The sequence below is a fragment of the Chrysochloris asiatica genome, unplaced genomic scaffold, assembly GCF_000296735.1.
Source record: "Chrysochloris asiatica unplaced genomic scaffold, ChrAsi1.0 scaffold00119, whole genome shotgun sequence".
NCBI lineage: Eukaryota > Metazoa > Chordata > Mammalia > Afrosoricida > Chrysochloridae > Chrysochloris > Chrysochloris asiatica.
In genome coordinates, this window is record NW_006408637.1 from 7,697,069 (window position 1) to 7,710,047 (window position 12,979).

Consider the following 12,979-nt stretch of genomic DNA (forward strand, 5'->3'; position numbering starts at 1 on the left):
TGACCCACCATCTTGTTTGTTCTCCTCTAACCTCACATTTTTATAACATTTTATTGTTAGAAAGTAACTGGGGAAACAGAAAAAAATAATTTCCTAGTGGATTCTTATCCAGTCAAGAACTGTATGATGACACACAGCAGAAAGACAAGAAGATAATTTAAATGTCACCAAAAACATTGACCAAAACCAGAAAAGCATTCTGAGAAGTTATACTGAACATCTTTATGTCTCAGGAGTGACAAAAACATACTCCATCCTTCTGCACTGTGAATCACTTGAGTCAAGCAATTTATTTCCTACCTACATTCTCAAATGCTGTTATAAATTAGGATATCTCAAGCTGTTTGACAGGGAAACATGTGCCCACATCCTAGGCAATGTTCAAGGATGTAGTGCCATTATTAACCAAAAGAATTCACCAAGTCCCTAATTGCACAAGTCCCTTTCTAAATAAAACAAAATTGATCCCTTAGTCTACTGATCAATACACATTCACCAATGAATTGAACCAGGAGAAATCACAGGGAGAAAATATAGTTCACTCCCTGCCACAGATCAAGGGGCTACAGCCTTCTCTGGATGTCCACCCCATCCAGAAGCTTTTCAGTGATGGTGGCTGCGGGGCCTGCTCTATGATCTTAGCAATCAGGAAAGGATTTATTTCCAGCTGAAAATTCTTTGGTCTATATATGCTTGCTTTGCTCTGCAAGGACCTCAATGAAAATGACTCATGAATCTTATTCAGATAGGGGTTGTGGTTCCCTAACAGGTAATAGGGCTATGCACTACAACCGTGGTATCTTGTAGTATTTAAAAGTCTTCAGTGACATTTTGACTAGGAGGGAAGTAGGACACAGGATGGAGTCTGGAAATTGCCAAGGCTCTCTCTGGGCTGTCTTATACACCTGTCTAAAAACTCCTAAATTTATTCTCAAATTCCAAGGAAAGAGGAACTGACTGAGTCAGTGTGAGTCACGAGTCCACACTGGCCTAATCAGCCTTGGCCTGGAGGACGGAGCTTACATGATATAAGTTTGTTCGGGTGTGACATAGGGCAGGTAAGTGGATCACTTTGAACTAAGAAGACATTCCAAAGATGTCTGTTCTAATTATTCTCAGAAAGACATACCACATTCTTATTGTTATTTTAGCCCCCATGTTCTTCCTAGCCAGATAAAAAAGGAATTATATCCCACCATCACTGACCTGAGCAGACTGAGAAGCATGTGTCCTTAAAAGTTAATAGCTCCACATTTTAACTTTACTAAATCTCAGAAAAATAATTACTGTTATCTATTTAAAGTGAGAAATTAAATTTACTGTCTGGGAAATTAGAAAAGACTGCGATCTAATGTTCATCACCACTTCACATCTGTCAGTTTGTTGCACTGTGGTGGCTTGTGTGCTGCTGTGATTCTGGAAGCTATGCCACTGACATTTTAAATACCAGCAGGGTCACCCATGGTGGACAGGTTTCAGCTGAGCTTCCAGATGAAAACAGACTAGGATGAAGGAGAGGCAGACTGCTTCTTCGTGTTTAGCCACTAAAATCCTTGGGACTACCAGGGGAACACTGTCAAGAGAGCACCCAAAAGCAGAATTTGGAAACATTATGAATAGCACCAGAAGATTGTCAGATACAGTGCCAGCAGATGCGCCTCTCAGGTTGGAAGGCACCCAAAATATGACTGGGGAAGAACTGACTATGGTGACAAGAATGGAGTGACACTTTCAGGACCCTCAGAATTCAAAAAGAGGAGAAACAGCTGCAAACATCCATTAGTAAATCATGGAATGTGTTGCTGTTGCTGTTAGGTGTTGTCAAGGTGGTACCAACTCATGGCGACCTTATGCACAATACAACAAAACACTGCCCAGTCCTATGCCAACCTCATAATTGTTGCTACACTTGAGCCTGTTCTTGCTGCAACTGTGACAATTCATCTCATTGGCGGTCTTCCTCTTTTTCATGGAACAAGCATGATATACTTTTCCAGGGACTAGTCCCTCTTGATAATATGTCTGAGGTATAAGAGTCAGGCTATCCTGGCTTCTAAAGAGCATCCTGGCTGTACTTCTTTCAACACAGATTTGTTTATTCTAATGTCAGTCCATAGTACTGTTAATATTTGCCTTCTTCCCCATAACTCAAACACATTGATTCATCTACAATCTTCTTTATTCATTGTCCGGCTTTCACACGCATATGAGATTATTTTGAAAATACCACAGCTTGAAAATACCATTGCACCATACTCCTCAAACTGACATCTTTGCTCTTGAACACTTTAAAGAGGTCTTATGCAGCACATTTGCCTAATGCAATATGTTGTTTGATTTCTTGACTGCTGCTTCCGTGCGTGTTGATGTCAAGCAAAATGCAGTCATTGACAACTTCAAACTTTTCTGCACTTATCAGGAGGTTATTTATTGGTCCAGTGGTGAGGATTCTTCTTTTCTTTGAGATGCAACCCATACCAAAGGCTGTGGCCTTTGATCTTTATCAGTACTTTAAGTCCTCTTCACTTTCAGCACAAGGATGTATCATCTGCACATATCACAGGTTGTTAATGACTCTTCCAACAATATTAATGTCATGTTTTTCTTCGTATAATCCAGTTTCTCAGATTATTTTCTCAGCATACAGACTGAATAAGTATGGTGAAAGAATACAAACCTGGCGCACAGCTTTCCTAATTGTATACCATTCAGGGTTTGTTTGTTCTGTATGTACAACTGCCTCTTGATCTATATAGTGCTGTGGATTAATGCACTGGACTGCAAAGTTAGTTTTAACCACAAGGTAGGCAGTTCAAATTCATGTTACTCCTTGGAAACCCTATACAGGGACACTGTCAGTCAGAAATGACTCAACAGCACTAAACAACAACGAGAGCATGATTAAGTGTTCCGGAATGAAACCATGAGGAAGGATCACTAGTTGGAAGATATGGTCTTGGTAGTAGAAATGATGCTGGAACTCACATGACAGAATTTTTCAAGACCAATAACTTATTCACTGCAAATACCTTGTTAAAACATCATAAAAGACAGGTATACACATGGATCTCACCATATGGAATACACAGAAATCAAATTGACTACAAAGGTGGGAAGAGATGGTGGAGAAGCTCCATATTACCAATCAAAACAAGGCCAAAGGCAGAAAATTAAATCAAATCAAATTGACTACAACTGTAGGAAGAGAGGGTGGAAAAGCTCCATATTATCAACTAAAACAAGGCCAAAGGCAGAAAATTAAATCAAATCCACTAGAACCAAAATGTGACCTTTAACCGATCACACCTGAATTTACAGATTCTCTCAAGAACAGCTTTGATGCAGTAGACACTAATGAACAAAGACTAGAAGACCTGTGGGATGACATCAAGAACAACATCATACAGAAAGAAAGCAGGAGGTCATTCAGAAGACAACAAAGCAGGAAAAGACCAAAATGGATTCCAGAAGAGACTTTGAAACATGTTCTGCCGTGTTTGGATGCTAAGGAAAATGGAAGTAACGAGGAGGTAAAAGAACTGAACAGAAAATATCAAAGGGAAGTTTGAGAAGACAAAGTCAAATATTATAATGAAATGTGCATAGACCTGGAGTTAGAAAACCAAAAGGGATGAACACGTTCAGAAATGAGGAAAAATTCAAGCCTCAACTTACGATACTGAAGGATTCTATGGGCAGAAAGTACTAAAAGAAGATGGAAGGCATACAAAGAGTCACTGTACAAAAACAAATGGTTGCTGTTCAACCATTTGAAGAAGCAGCATATGATCAAGAGCCAGTGGTACTGAAGGAAGAAGTCCACGGTGTACTGAAGGCATTGGCAATGAACAAGGCTCCAGGAATCTCTGGAATATAAACTGAAATCTTTCAACAAGCTGATGCAGCACTAGAGGCACTCACCTATCTACAAAAAAATTGGAAGACGGCTACTTAGCCAACTGATTGGAAGAGATCCATATTTGTGCCTATTCCAAAGAGAGGTGACCCAACAAAATGCCAAAATCATCTAGCAATATCATTACTATCACATGCAAGTAAAATACTGCTAAAAATAATTCAGGCATGGCTGCAACCGTACATTGACAGGAACTGCTAACAGTTCAAGACACCTTTAGATGAGGAAATGTTAAAAGGGATATAATTACTGACAGCACATGGATCTTGGCTGAAAACAGAGACTACCAGAAAGATTTTCACCAATTCTTTACCGACTATGCAAAGGTTTCCACTGTGTGTATTTCTTTACTATACTTAGTCAATCTGTATGTGGAGCAAATAATCCATGACGCTGGGTGTATGAAGAAGAATGTGGCAACAGGATTGCAGGAAGACTCAGTAACAACCTGCAGATGATACAGTGTTGCATGCTGCAAGAGAAGAGGACTTCAAATACCTACTGATGAAGATCGAAGACCACAGCCTTCAGAATGGGTTGCACATTAATGTTAAGAAAACAAAACTCCTCACCAATGTACCAATAAATAACATCATGATAAACGGAGTGAACACTGAAGTTGTCAAAGACTTCATTTTGTTTGGATCCACTATCAACACTCATGGAAGAATTAATTAGGAAATCAAACAGCCTAATGCATTAGGCAAATCTGCTGTACAAGATCTCTCTCTGTAAGTATTCAAGCGCAAAGATGTCAGTTTGAAGACTAAGATGCTCTTGACCCAAGCCATGGTATTTTCAATAACCTCATATGCATGCGAAAGCTCGTCAGTGAATAAGGAAGACCGTAGAAGAACTGATATATTTGAGCTATGATGTCAGAGAAGAAAATTAAAAGTACCATGGACCGACAGAAGAACAAACAGATCTGCGTCTTCAAAGGACAGCCAGCCATATGCTCCTTAGAAGCCAGCACGGCTAGACTTCATCTCATATTTGGACACAGTATCAGGAGAGATCAGTTCTTAGAGAAGGACATCATGCTTGGTGGCATGGAAGGTCAGCGAAATTGAGACGATCCCCCAAAGTGATAAACTGGCAATGATTTATTGGTCCATTGATTAGGATTTTGTTTTCTTTACATTTAGGTGCAACCCATACTGGAGACTGTGGTTTTGATCTTCATCAGTACGTATTTTAAGTCCTCTTCTCAGTTTGTTGTGCATAGGGTCGTGATGAGTTGGAGTCTACTCAATGTCACCTAGTGACAACAATGCTTACCACCCTACCCTCCAACTCCTTTTATTTAAAAAATTTGTTCAATCTTGTATCTCATACGCCACGGTCTATTTCATATACCAAGCTCAATTCTAGAATAAACTTTTACAACCAAATTATGAATCGCTTACAAAGTGGGTCAGTTTTGAATTGCTGACCTGACCTGAACTATTTGGGGAAAATCAAACAGGAGTTGCTCACCATGATTTCAATTGTACTGCGGGCCACTGTTCCAGTTAGAGCTGATACCGATGTCAGCAACCTACTCATCACTCATTCTGAAAGTGCATAGAGAGTACTCTTTTGGTACGAACCCACCCACCACATCTCATACAAGCTCTTTACAATATTTAAATTGGGAGCATCCTGAAACATGCAATGTCCTCACCATTACATGTGTTTTTTCAGCAACCTACATTTTTCTTCCACTTGGACTACAAAACTTCCACCCAGTAAAGCAGGGTTTTACTTGGGATTCTGTGGGGTTCTGTGAAGCCTTTCCAAGGTTCCCATCGACAAAGGCAAGCTGGTGTGGCTAAACACTGGGTGATCAGACACATCCTAAGCTGCTTATTTGGGACGAAGTGCCCTCTATTCTTTCGTCTCTCAGACTTCGGACATATTGTCAGGAGGGACCAGTCACTGGAAAAGGATATCATGTTTGTTAAGGTAGAGGGTCAGAGGAAAACCCCCAGAGAGATGGACTGACAGAGTGGCAGCATCAATGGGCTCAAGCATGGCAACAATTGTGAGGTTGGCCTAGGACTGGGCAGTGATTCATTCTGTTGTGCTTAAGGTCAGTATGAGTTGGTACCAACTTGATGGCACCGAACAACAACTCTACATGTGATTAAAAAGTAAATCCACCACATGCTTTAAAATATAGATCTATACTAGGACCATCAAAGGAGAAGAGCAGAGTGCAGGACCCTACACAGAGAAAGAGTGACGCCAGAGATGGAGGCAGAGACGATGAGGTGGAGAGATGGAACAGCTGGGAACTCTAGACCCAGAGAGGCAAAGGGGCTGGTTGGTTGATGATGCATGGAGGGGACTGTAACCATGGCAGTGAAATGATATATGATAGGATGAAGGTAAAGCTAATGTTCTCCCATGTAAACTATCACATAATCCCATAATTCACAATAAAACATTATATATACATATATATGTGTGTGTGTTATTTGAACAAACTAGCACACGTAATGTAAATAATCCACTCAAAAGATAACTATATGTCATTTTAATGCTATAAACATGGCCTTCTCCCTTTACCCCCGACCAAAAACAAAAACTGTTTCTTAAAAAAAAAAAAAAAAAAAAAAATCCTAGAAAAGTGTTCACATTTAAAAACAGTCTTTCAAGAAACCTTTTGCAAAGACAAATATTTCTGCTAAATGTAAGCAATCACCCGTAATGTACCTATTTCTACACCTGGGTTCTGGGCTATCAGAATGCCTCATTAAGGCTAATGAGGGCCCACTGAACCAGTGGGCGTCACAGCCCATTACTTATCTCTATTTTTTGCCATATACTAAAGTCTCAGTAAAGGTTTACTAAGTGAACACAAAGGAGCATTACAGATATTCCTTTATTCTGCTAACAGGCACTCTCAGGTAACTACAAGAAATGCTACTTCTGAATAATTGCTACCAAGACTGATTGTGAGGGTTGCAAATGTAAAGGTAGATGTATTTTAACAAAAGGAGGGAATGGTTGATCTTGCAGTTCAGGAGCGGAGGTCCCTGGGAACATCAAGGGAGAAGAGTGGAGTGCGGGATCCTACCCAGAGAAACAGCAATGCCAGAGATGGAGGCAGAGATGATGATGTGGAGAGATGGAGCGGTTGGGGAGGGGCTGTGTGCTGGTGGCCAGGGGGGCTAGCATGCAGGGCATATCCTTTGGTTGTTTGAATGATTATATATTCCTGAGTGTTTCGGTGTACATTAAAAAAAAAAAAAAACATGGGATGGAAGCAAATGTTGTTGAAAGATAATGCATGGAAGGGACTGTAATCATTGCAATGAAACAAAATACGATAGGATGAATGTAAAGCTGATGCTCTCCCATGTAAACTATCACTCAATTCACAATAAAAACTTAAAAGAAAAGAAAAGAAATGCTACTTCACTCATTTCTGTGCTGAAATGCCACGAAGTCCCCTGGAGAACCAAACACTTCAGTCTGACGATTCCTTATACAGATAAGGTCTTCTAGATATTTGCCCATTCTCCTCCCTTCTATAGCCGTCTTCTCCCAAATTGGTATCAATCAGCATGAGAGCTGGGAAGAGGAAGAGGTGGACAGCACAGAAGATATTGCAGTTGGCATGTTCTCTTCTTTGTTAAAAAGTGAGATGAGAAAGGAAGTCATTAAGAAACACTATCCAAATGTTCTGATTTCTGAAGTACTTTCTACAGGGTCTCATTTATGGTGAGTCGATAGAGAATCGTGTTAGCTGAAGAAGCAATAGGCTTTTTAAAGCATCAAGTGGCTATTTATTTGAATCTACCATTGCTGTTGGTAAGGTGGTTCTGAATCATAGGGACCCTGTCTAGGGTTCCTGAGGCTTTACATATTCTCAGGAGCAGAAAGCCTCATCTTTCTCCCATGGAGTGGGTGGTGGACTCGAACCATGTATCTTGTGGTCCACAGCCCAGTGCCTGTAGTACGGAGCCAAAGCATTTCCTATTTGAATCTAACTCACCACAAAAGCCAAAGAAGAGGTCCAGAAAGACAGGCAATGAGAGTCCAGGAATTCAGAAGGCAGGCCTGCCAGTGTAGCAGGTCACATGGCGCACAAATTTGGGCTTTGGACTAAACTCGTTCTCAACAGAAGGCGACTTTGCCCCCTGGGGTGGGTGGAGCATTTGATAATGCCCAGAGCATTTTTGAGGCATAACTGGTTAAGTGTTGATCTAGTAACAGAAAGATTTGCAGTTCAAATCCACCTAGACATACAAAAATCAGCCATTGAAAACGCTATAAAACACAGATCTACTCTGACACATTGCCGTAGTTGCTAACTGCTGTCAAGTCGGTTCCAACCCATAGTAATCCTGTACAGGGTTTCTGTGGAGCAGCTGGTGAGCTTGAACCACCGACCTTGTAGGGGGTCACAGTTAGTTAGAACTGATTCAGCGATAACTGGTTAACTTGTTAGAGGCATTTTTGGTTTCCTCAACTTGGTAGGGCACGGTTGCTACTGTCATCTCATAGGGAGAGGCCAGGAATGCTGCTAAATATCCTACAATGCATACAACAACCCCTTACAGCAATGAATGATAGAAATGAAGGTCAATGGCATTGGGAATCAGAAACCCTGATGTAAACCAAAGCTTGTCATCAAGAATTGGGCTCTTGTCGGGGGATCAGAAAGCCAAGGGTGGCATTTAGTGTGGAAGAACAAGGGAAGATTAAAGTGATTCCAAACCGAAAGCCAGCACAAAGAATTAATCATAAAAAATTACTGGCAGCGTCCCTGGCTTCTCCCTATTAGGTGACAGTAACAACCCTGCCCTGCGGTGTTGTAAAAACCAACAATGTCTCTAACAAACTAAAAGGTTATCACATCTATGTAAATATATGCAAATATACAGATTACCAAAAAAGACACATTCAAAGGGGCCAATATTTCAGGCAGCATGCATTCATTCAATCAACAAATACTAATTTAATTCAGCAACTGCTATGGACTCTGGACAAGCTCAGAGCTGGGGGTGCAAAGAATCACCAAAAATCCTGCCAACCAGTTTGGTTTAGAAACATAAAGATGTTGCTTCAAAATAACTTAGCTACTGAGAGGAGGAATTCAGAACCTTCTAGTTCACTTCTCAGTTCAGTGTTCCACACAAACCATCCCTCTCAAACCCAGGACCTTTAAGAATTTTTTTTTTAAAAGAGAAAACAATGACTTACAAAAAGTTCAATATTGTCTATATTGAAATTTGTGATTATTTCTGGTAATGTTGAGAATACTGAGCAAAGATCATGTCTGCACTATTTAGAAATACTTCATTTATCATGCCACCTGAAATGAAATCTAAAAGTTAAGAATATCTTGTCATGAAATCAATTTCTGCTGCTGTAAAAACAGCTGCTTGTATTTATCAAATCATCTAGAAACTGTCACTTGGCAACTCTTTCAGTTGGGATGCAGATAAACCACTTTAAAGGTGGCTGTCAGGTGACGGACATTCTAAGGTTAAGTACCCAGCTTGGAACATCCTATAACTTGATCTAGAGATCATGAGAATATTCCTTTGTGATCATTTTCTCTCCCAGTTTGTTAAGTATGGTCATTACTCAACAAATAAAATAATTAGCTAATACCTGTAGGGCAGTGAGCCTCTTTATTAATAATTTTTTTTCTAGTTAGGTAGAAATAGCAAACAGTGAAAATGCGTCTCTAGAACCTCTTTAGATACAATGTAAAATGTTGTTATTGTTAAGTGCTGTCAAGTTGGTTCCAACTCATAGCGGCCCAATATAGGGTTCCCATGGAGCAGCTAGTGGGTTTGAACTGTCGACCTTGAAGTTAGCAGTTCAGTGCTTATCCTACAGCACCACACCATGAATCTCTCTAAATTTTAAATTAAAATCCAATTGATTCAAATGATCAGTTTATAGTAAGAAGGAAATACCTTGAGATAAAGAATCCTTGTAGGAATAGACTGTAGTCAATGGACTTTTTCATATCCCGGTGATCACTGTAGCTTTGTCTACTAATATTTATACCTTACACATGCTCAGAGAGAGAGTACTTATCATACCTCTGTTAGTAAAAGGGGCTCAATTATCATATGGCCTTTCTCCTGTCATAATTACAAAATAAGGAGCTCTGGTAGCATAGTAGTTACAAGTCAGGCTGCTAACCTCAAGGTCAGCAGTTCGAAACTACCAGCAGTTCCACAGAAGAAAGATGAGGCTTTCTGCTCCCGTAAAGATTTACAGCCTCAGAAACCCTATACAGGGTCACTATGAGTCAGAACCAACTCCACAGTACACCAACAACAACAACAACTATAAAGTGTGTTGGCACCAAAGCAGTCATCAATGCTGCAAGTTTCCTGCTGACCCTCAAAGTTATGAAGCTTGGTGATAACTCCCACCAAACACATGGGATCAGTCACAGACAGAATTATAAAGATGAACCTTATTATGACATAAGGGGATAAACAGATGACTCCAGGAAGACTATAATTTGTACCATTGTCTTGAGTTATTAGGGAAAGGAGAACCACAACGTGAAAGATTGATTTATCTGTAGCCACAAGAAAAATGGTTCCCAATGGGTTTTTAGAAAATACATTGTACCTACGTTGTTGAGAATATACAGGCAAAACACATACCAATTCAACAGTGTCTACAAGGACCACTTACTGGCATTGATTCCACTGGATTTCAATTTTTATTATCCTATTCCAGGTGTTTTATAGCAGAAAAGAGAATTTAGGATTATACTTCTTCTGTTTAATCCCAAAACCAGTAGATCTGGTATTGTTTTAGCAGCAGAGGCAGGAGCAAACAGGAAACCCAGATAACCTTTTAGGTTTCTACCAAATTAAATGTAATCATCATAGTCCCTTAAAATCAAGTAAGGACAGGAAAACAAAGCATCTAAACCCTTTATTTCTTAATGCATAGGACTTAAAATTAACCAGCTAACTACCAGCATACCACTCATTAAGAGTATCAGGGATAATCTATGCACAAACAAACGACTATCAACATGATTAGATTACAAAATCCTGATTTTCCCACCTAAGAACCAATAAAGAATGTTTCAATTTCAAGCAGTGAAGGATAAAAATACATCTGAAAATCATCAAGCTATTTGTCTTAATTGCAAATGAAACAGTAAATACCAATTTTTCCACTGAGGAGGTAAATGACAACCTTTTCTTACTAAGTCAAATAAGATTCTGCACCCTTCTAATTATAGTTATATTTGAGGGACTCTGAAGATTATTGCAGTCAAGTTTTGTCTCCTAATACAAAAAAAGAAAAAGAAAAAAAAAAAGCCCACCAAAGCAGCCATGTCACATAAAGAAAAAGTAATGTGTGTGTAATTCATTACAGTATGGTCAAAGCCATTAGCTGGGGCCCACTGGCAAGGCACTATCTCGGCTGCTCCACCTACATACAGCCATTCATCTTGCAGGAACAAATGCCAATAACTGAAACGATCCTTAGAAGATCTCTGCACAGAGAACAGATAAAGTCCTAAGGCAAAGGGAGTAACTGAAATAAAAAACAAAGGCCCCAAGAATTGCCCTTCATAAAATCAGGACCTGGGACATAGATATGAGTTCAAAACCAGGCCAGCTAACCCTGCAGTCTCCACCTGGACCAGCAGAGTTCCGTCCAGGGACAGGCACGGCTTTAAGACAGCAGGACAGACAAGATTCTGGGTACTTTGAGTGGCTGTTTCTCAAGGTGTGCTTGAACAAGGGTTCAAACTCACCCCCCAAAATTGTGACACTTCAGGGGATAAGGGAATACGGATGCAGAAAGAGGTAAGTGTGAAGGAGGAAGTATATAATAATATGGATCGGAAAGCTCCAAACACCTTGGCATCTCCAGGCATCTTCCTGAAAGTTGTAAACTTGGGTGTATATCTGCCAGGAGACAGAGGGGCTGTGCTTCCAGGGGCTGCTATGCTAATCGAAGAGAAGAGGCCCAGCTTGGGGTGGGGGGTGGGGGGAGTGAGGGGCTTTCTTACTTTTGTAGCTCGCTGCCCAGGGCTGGTAGCCATAGTAGCCAGTGATGCGAAGGATCCGCTCTTCGATAGAAGTGAGCCCCACTGGCCCGCTCGTGAGGTCCTCCACCGAGCGCGACCATTTCAAGTCCTCCTTGATGGCCTCGTCCACCACCAAGTACTTGAGCTGCCGGAGCTGGGGGCTGATGTCTGAGAGCCTCCGGGGGCTGACGTCTGGCGACCTTCTCATGCCACTGAGGCCACGAGCACCAGGACAGGTGGGCGGGGGAGGGGGAGAGAAGGCAGAAAGGAGGAGGTTTAGGGGAAATAGCAGGTGCGGGTGAGGAAGGGTGCCGCGGCCCTCCAAGAGGACGACAGGTACGGCCAAAGGGCCGGGGCTAATCTCCTCCCGCCGCCCCCGTCCTCCTGGGTCCGGGGAGGTCTCAGTGCCCGGTCCCGCTCAGTGCCCTGCCCCAGCGCTCCTAGCAGTCGAGTTTGGGAGCGCGGCGAGCAGGAGGTTGGCTTCAACTTGGGAGCCACTCTCGCTGCCCGCGTTCCCCGCTCCACGCTGTAGGCTCCAGTTGCCAGGGTTCGATCCCAGCGAACGCTATCCCTCCACCGCACCCAACGCGCGGTCGGCGCTACTCACATGGCGATGGTCTTGCCCCTAGATGCGCCGCCGCTGGGAAACTCTCGGATACCCATAGACAGCGGAGGAGCGGGACCAGGCGCTCCCAGACTCCAGACACGGGGGCCGGGCCAGAGCTCCTCAAGCCGCGCGGGCGCCGGGCCCAGGGGCGCCGTCCCCGCTAAAGGACCCCTGACGCCGGTGCCCACAGCGTGTCCCCACTGGCCGGTCCCCGAGCGCTTCGGTAGCGTCCGACGAGATGGAGGCGCGGCGCGGCCAGCGACCTTCCAGCTCCCCGGCCGGCCTACGGCGCGCGCTGCAGCGAGGGGAGGGAGCGTGAGGCGCGCGAACGCCGCGCCCCTCGCCGAGAGCCGTCGCCACCCCCACCCCCGCCAGCTCCGCCGTGGCGCGGGAGCAGGGCGGGGACAGATCTCCGAACTGAGCGCTTGCTCTCTAG

At 42.5% G+C, this 12,979-nt stretch overlaps 1 protein-coding gene across 1 annotated transcript in view; it reads right to left on the reverse strand.

Moving 5' to 3' along the window:
- SLC35F3 (solute carrier family 35, member F3) overlaps window positions 1-12,599 on the reverse strand; it is an 840,786-nt gene extending 828,187 nt beyond the window's left edge. The window contains exons 1-2 of the mRNA XM_006868569.1: window positions 12,544-12,599; window positions 11,919-12,148 (exon numbers count right to left, since the gene is read on the reverse strand). Of these exons, the coding sequence (XP_006868631.1) occupies window positions 11,919-12,148; window positions 12,544-12,599 (286 nt within the window). The remainder of the gene's footprint in view (window positions 1-11,918; window positions 12,149-12,543) is intronic.
- Between the last annotated feature and the right edge of the window lie 380 nt (window positions 12,600-12,979).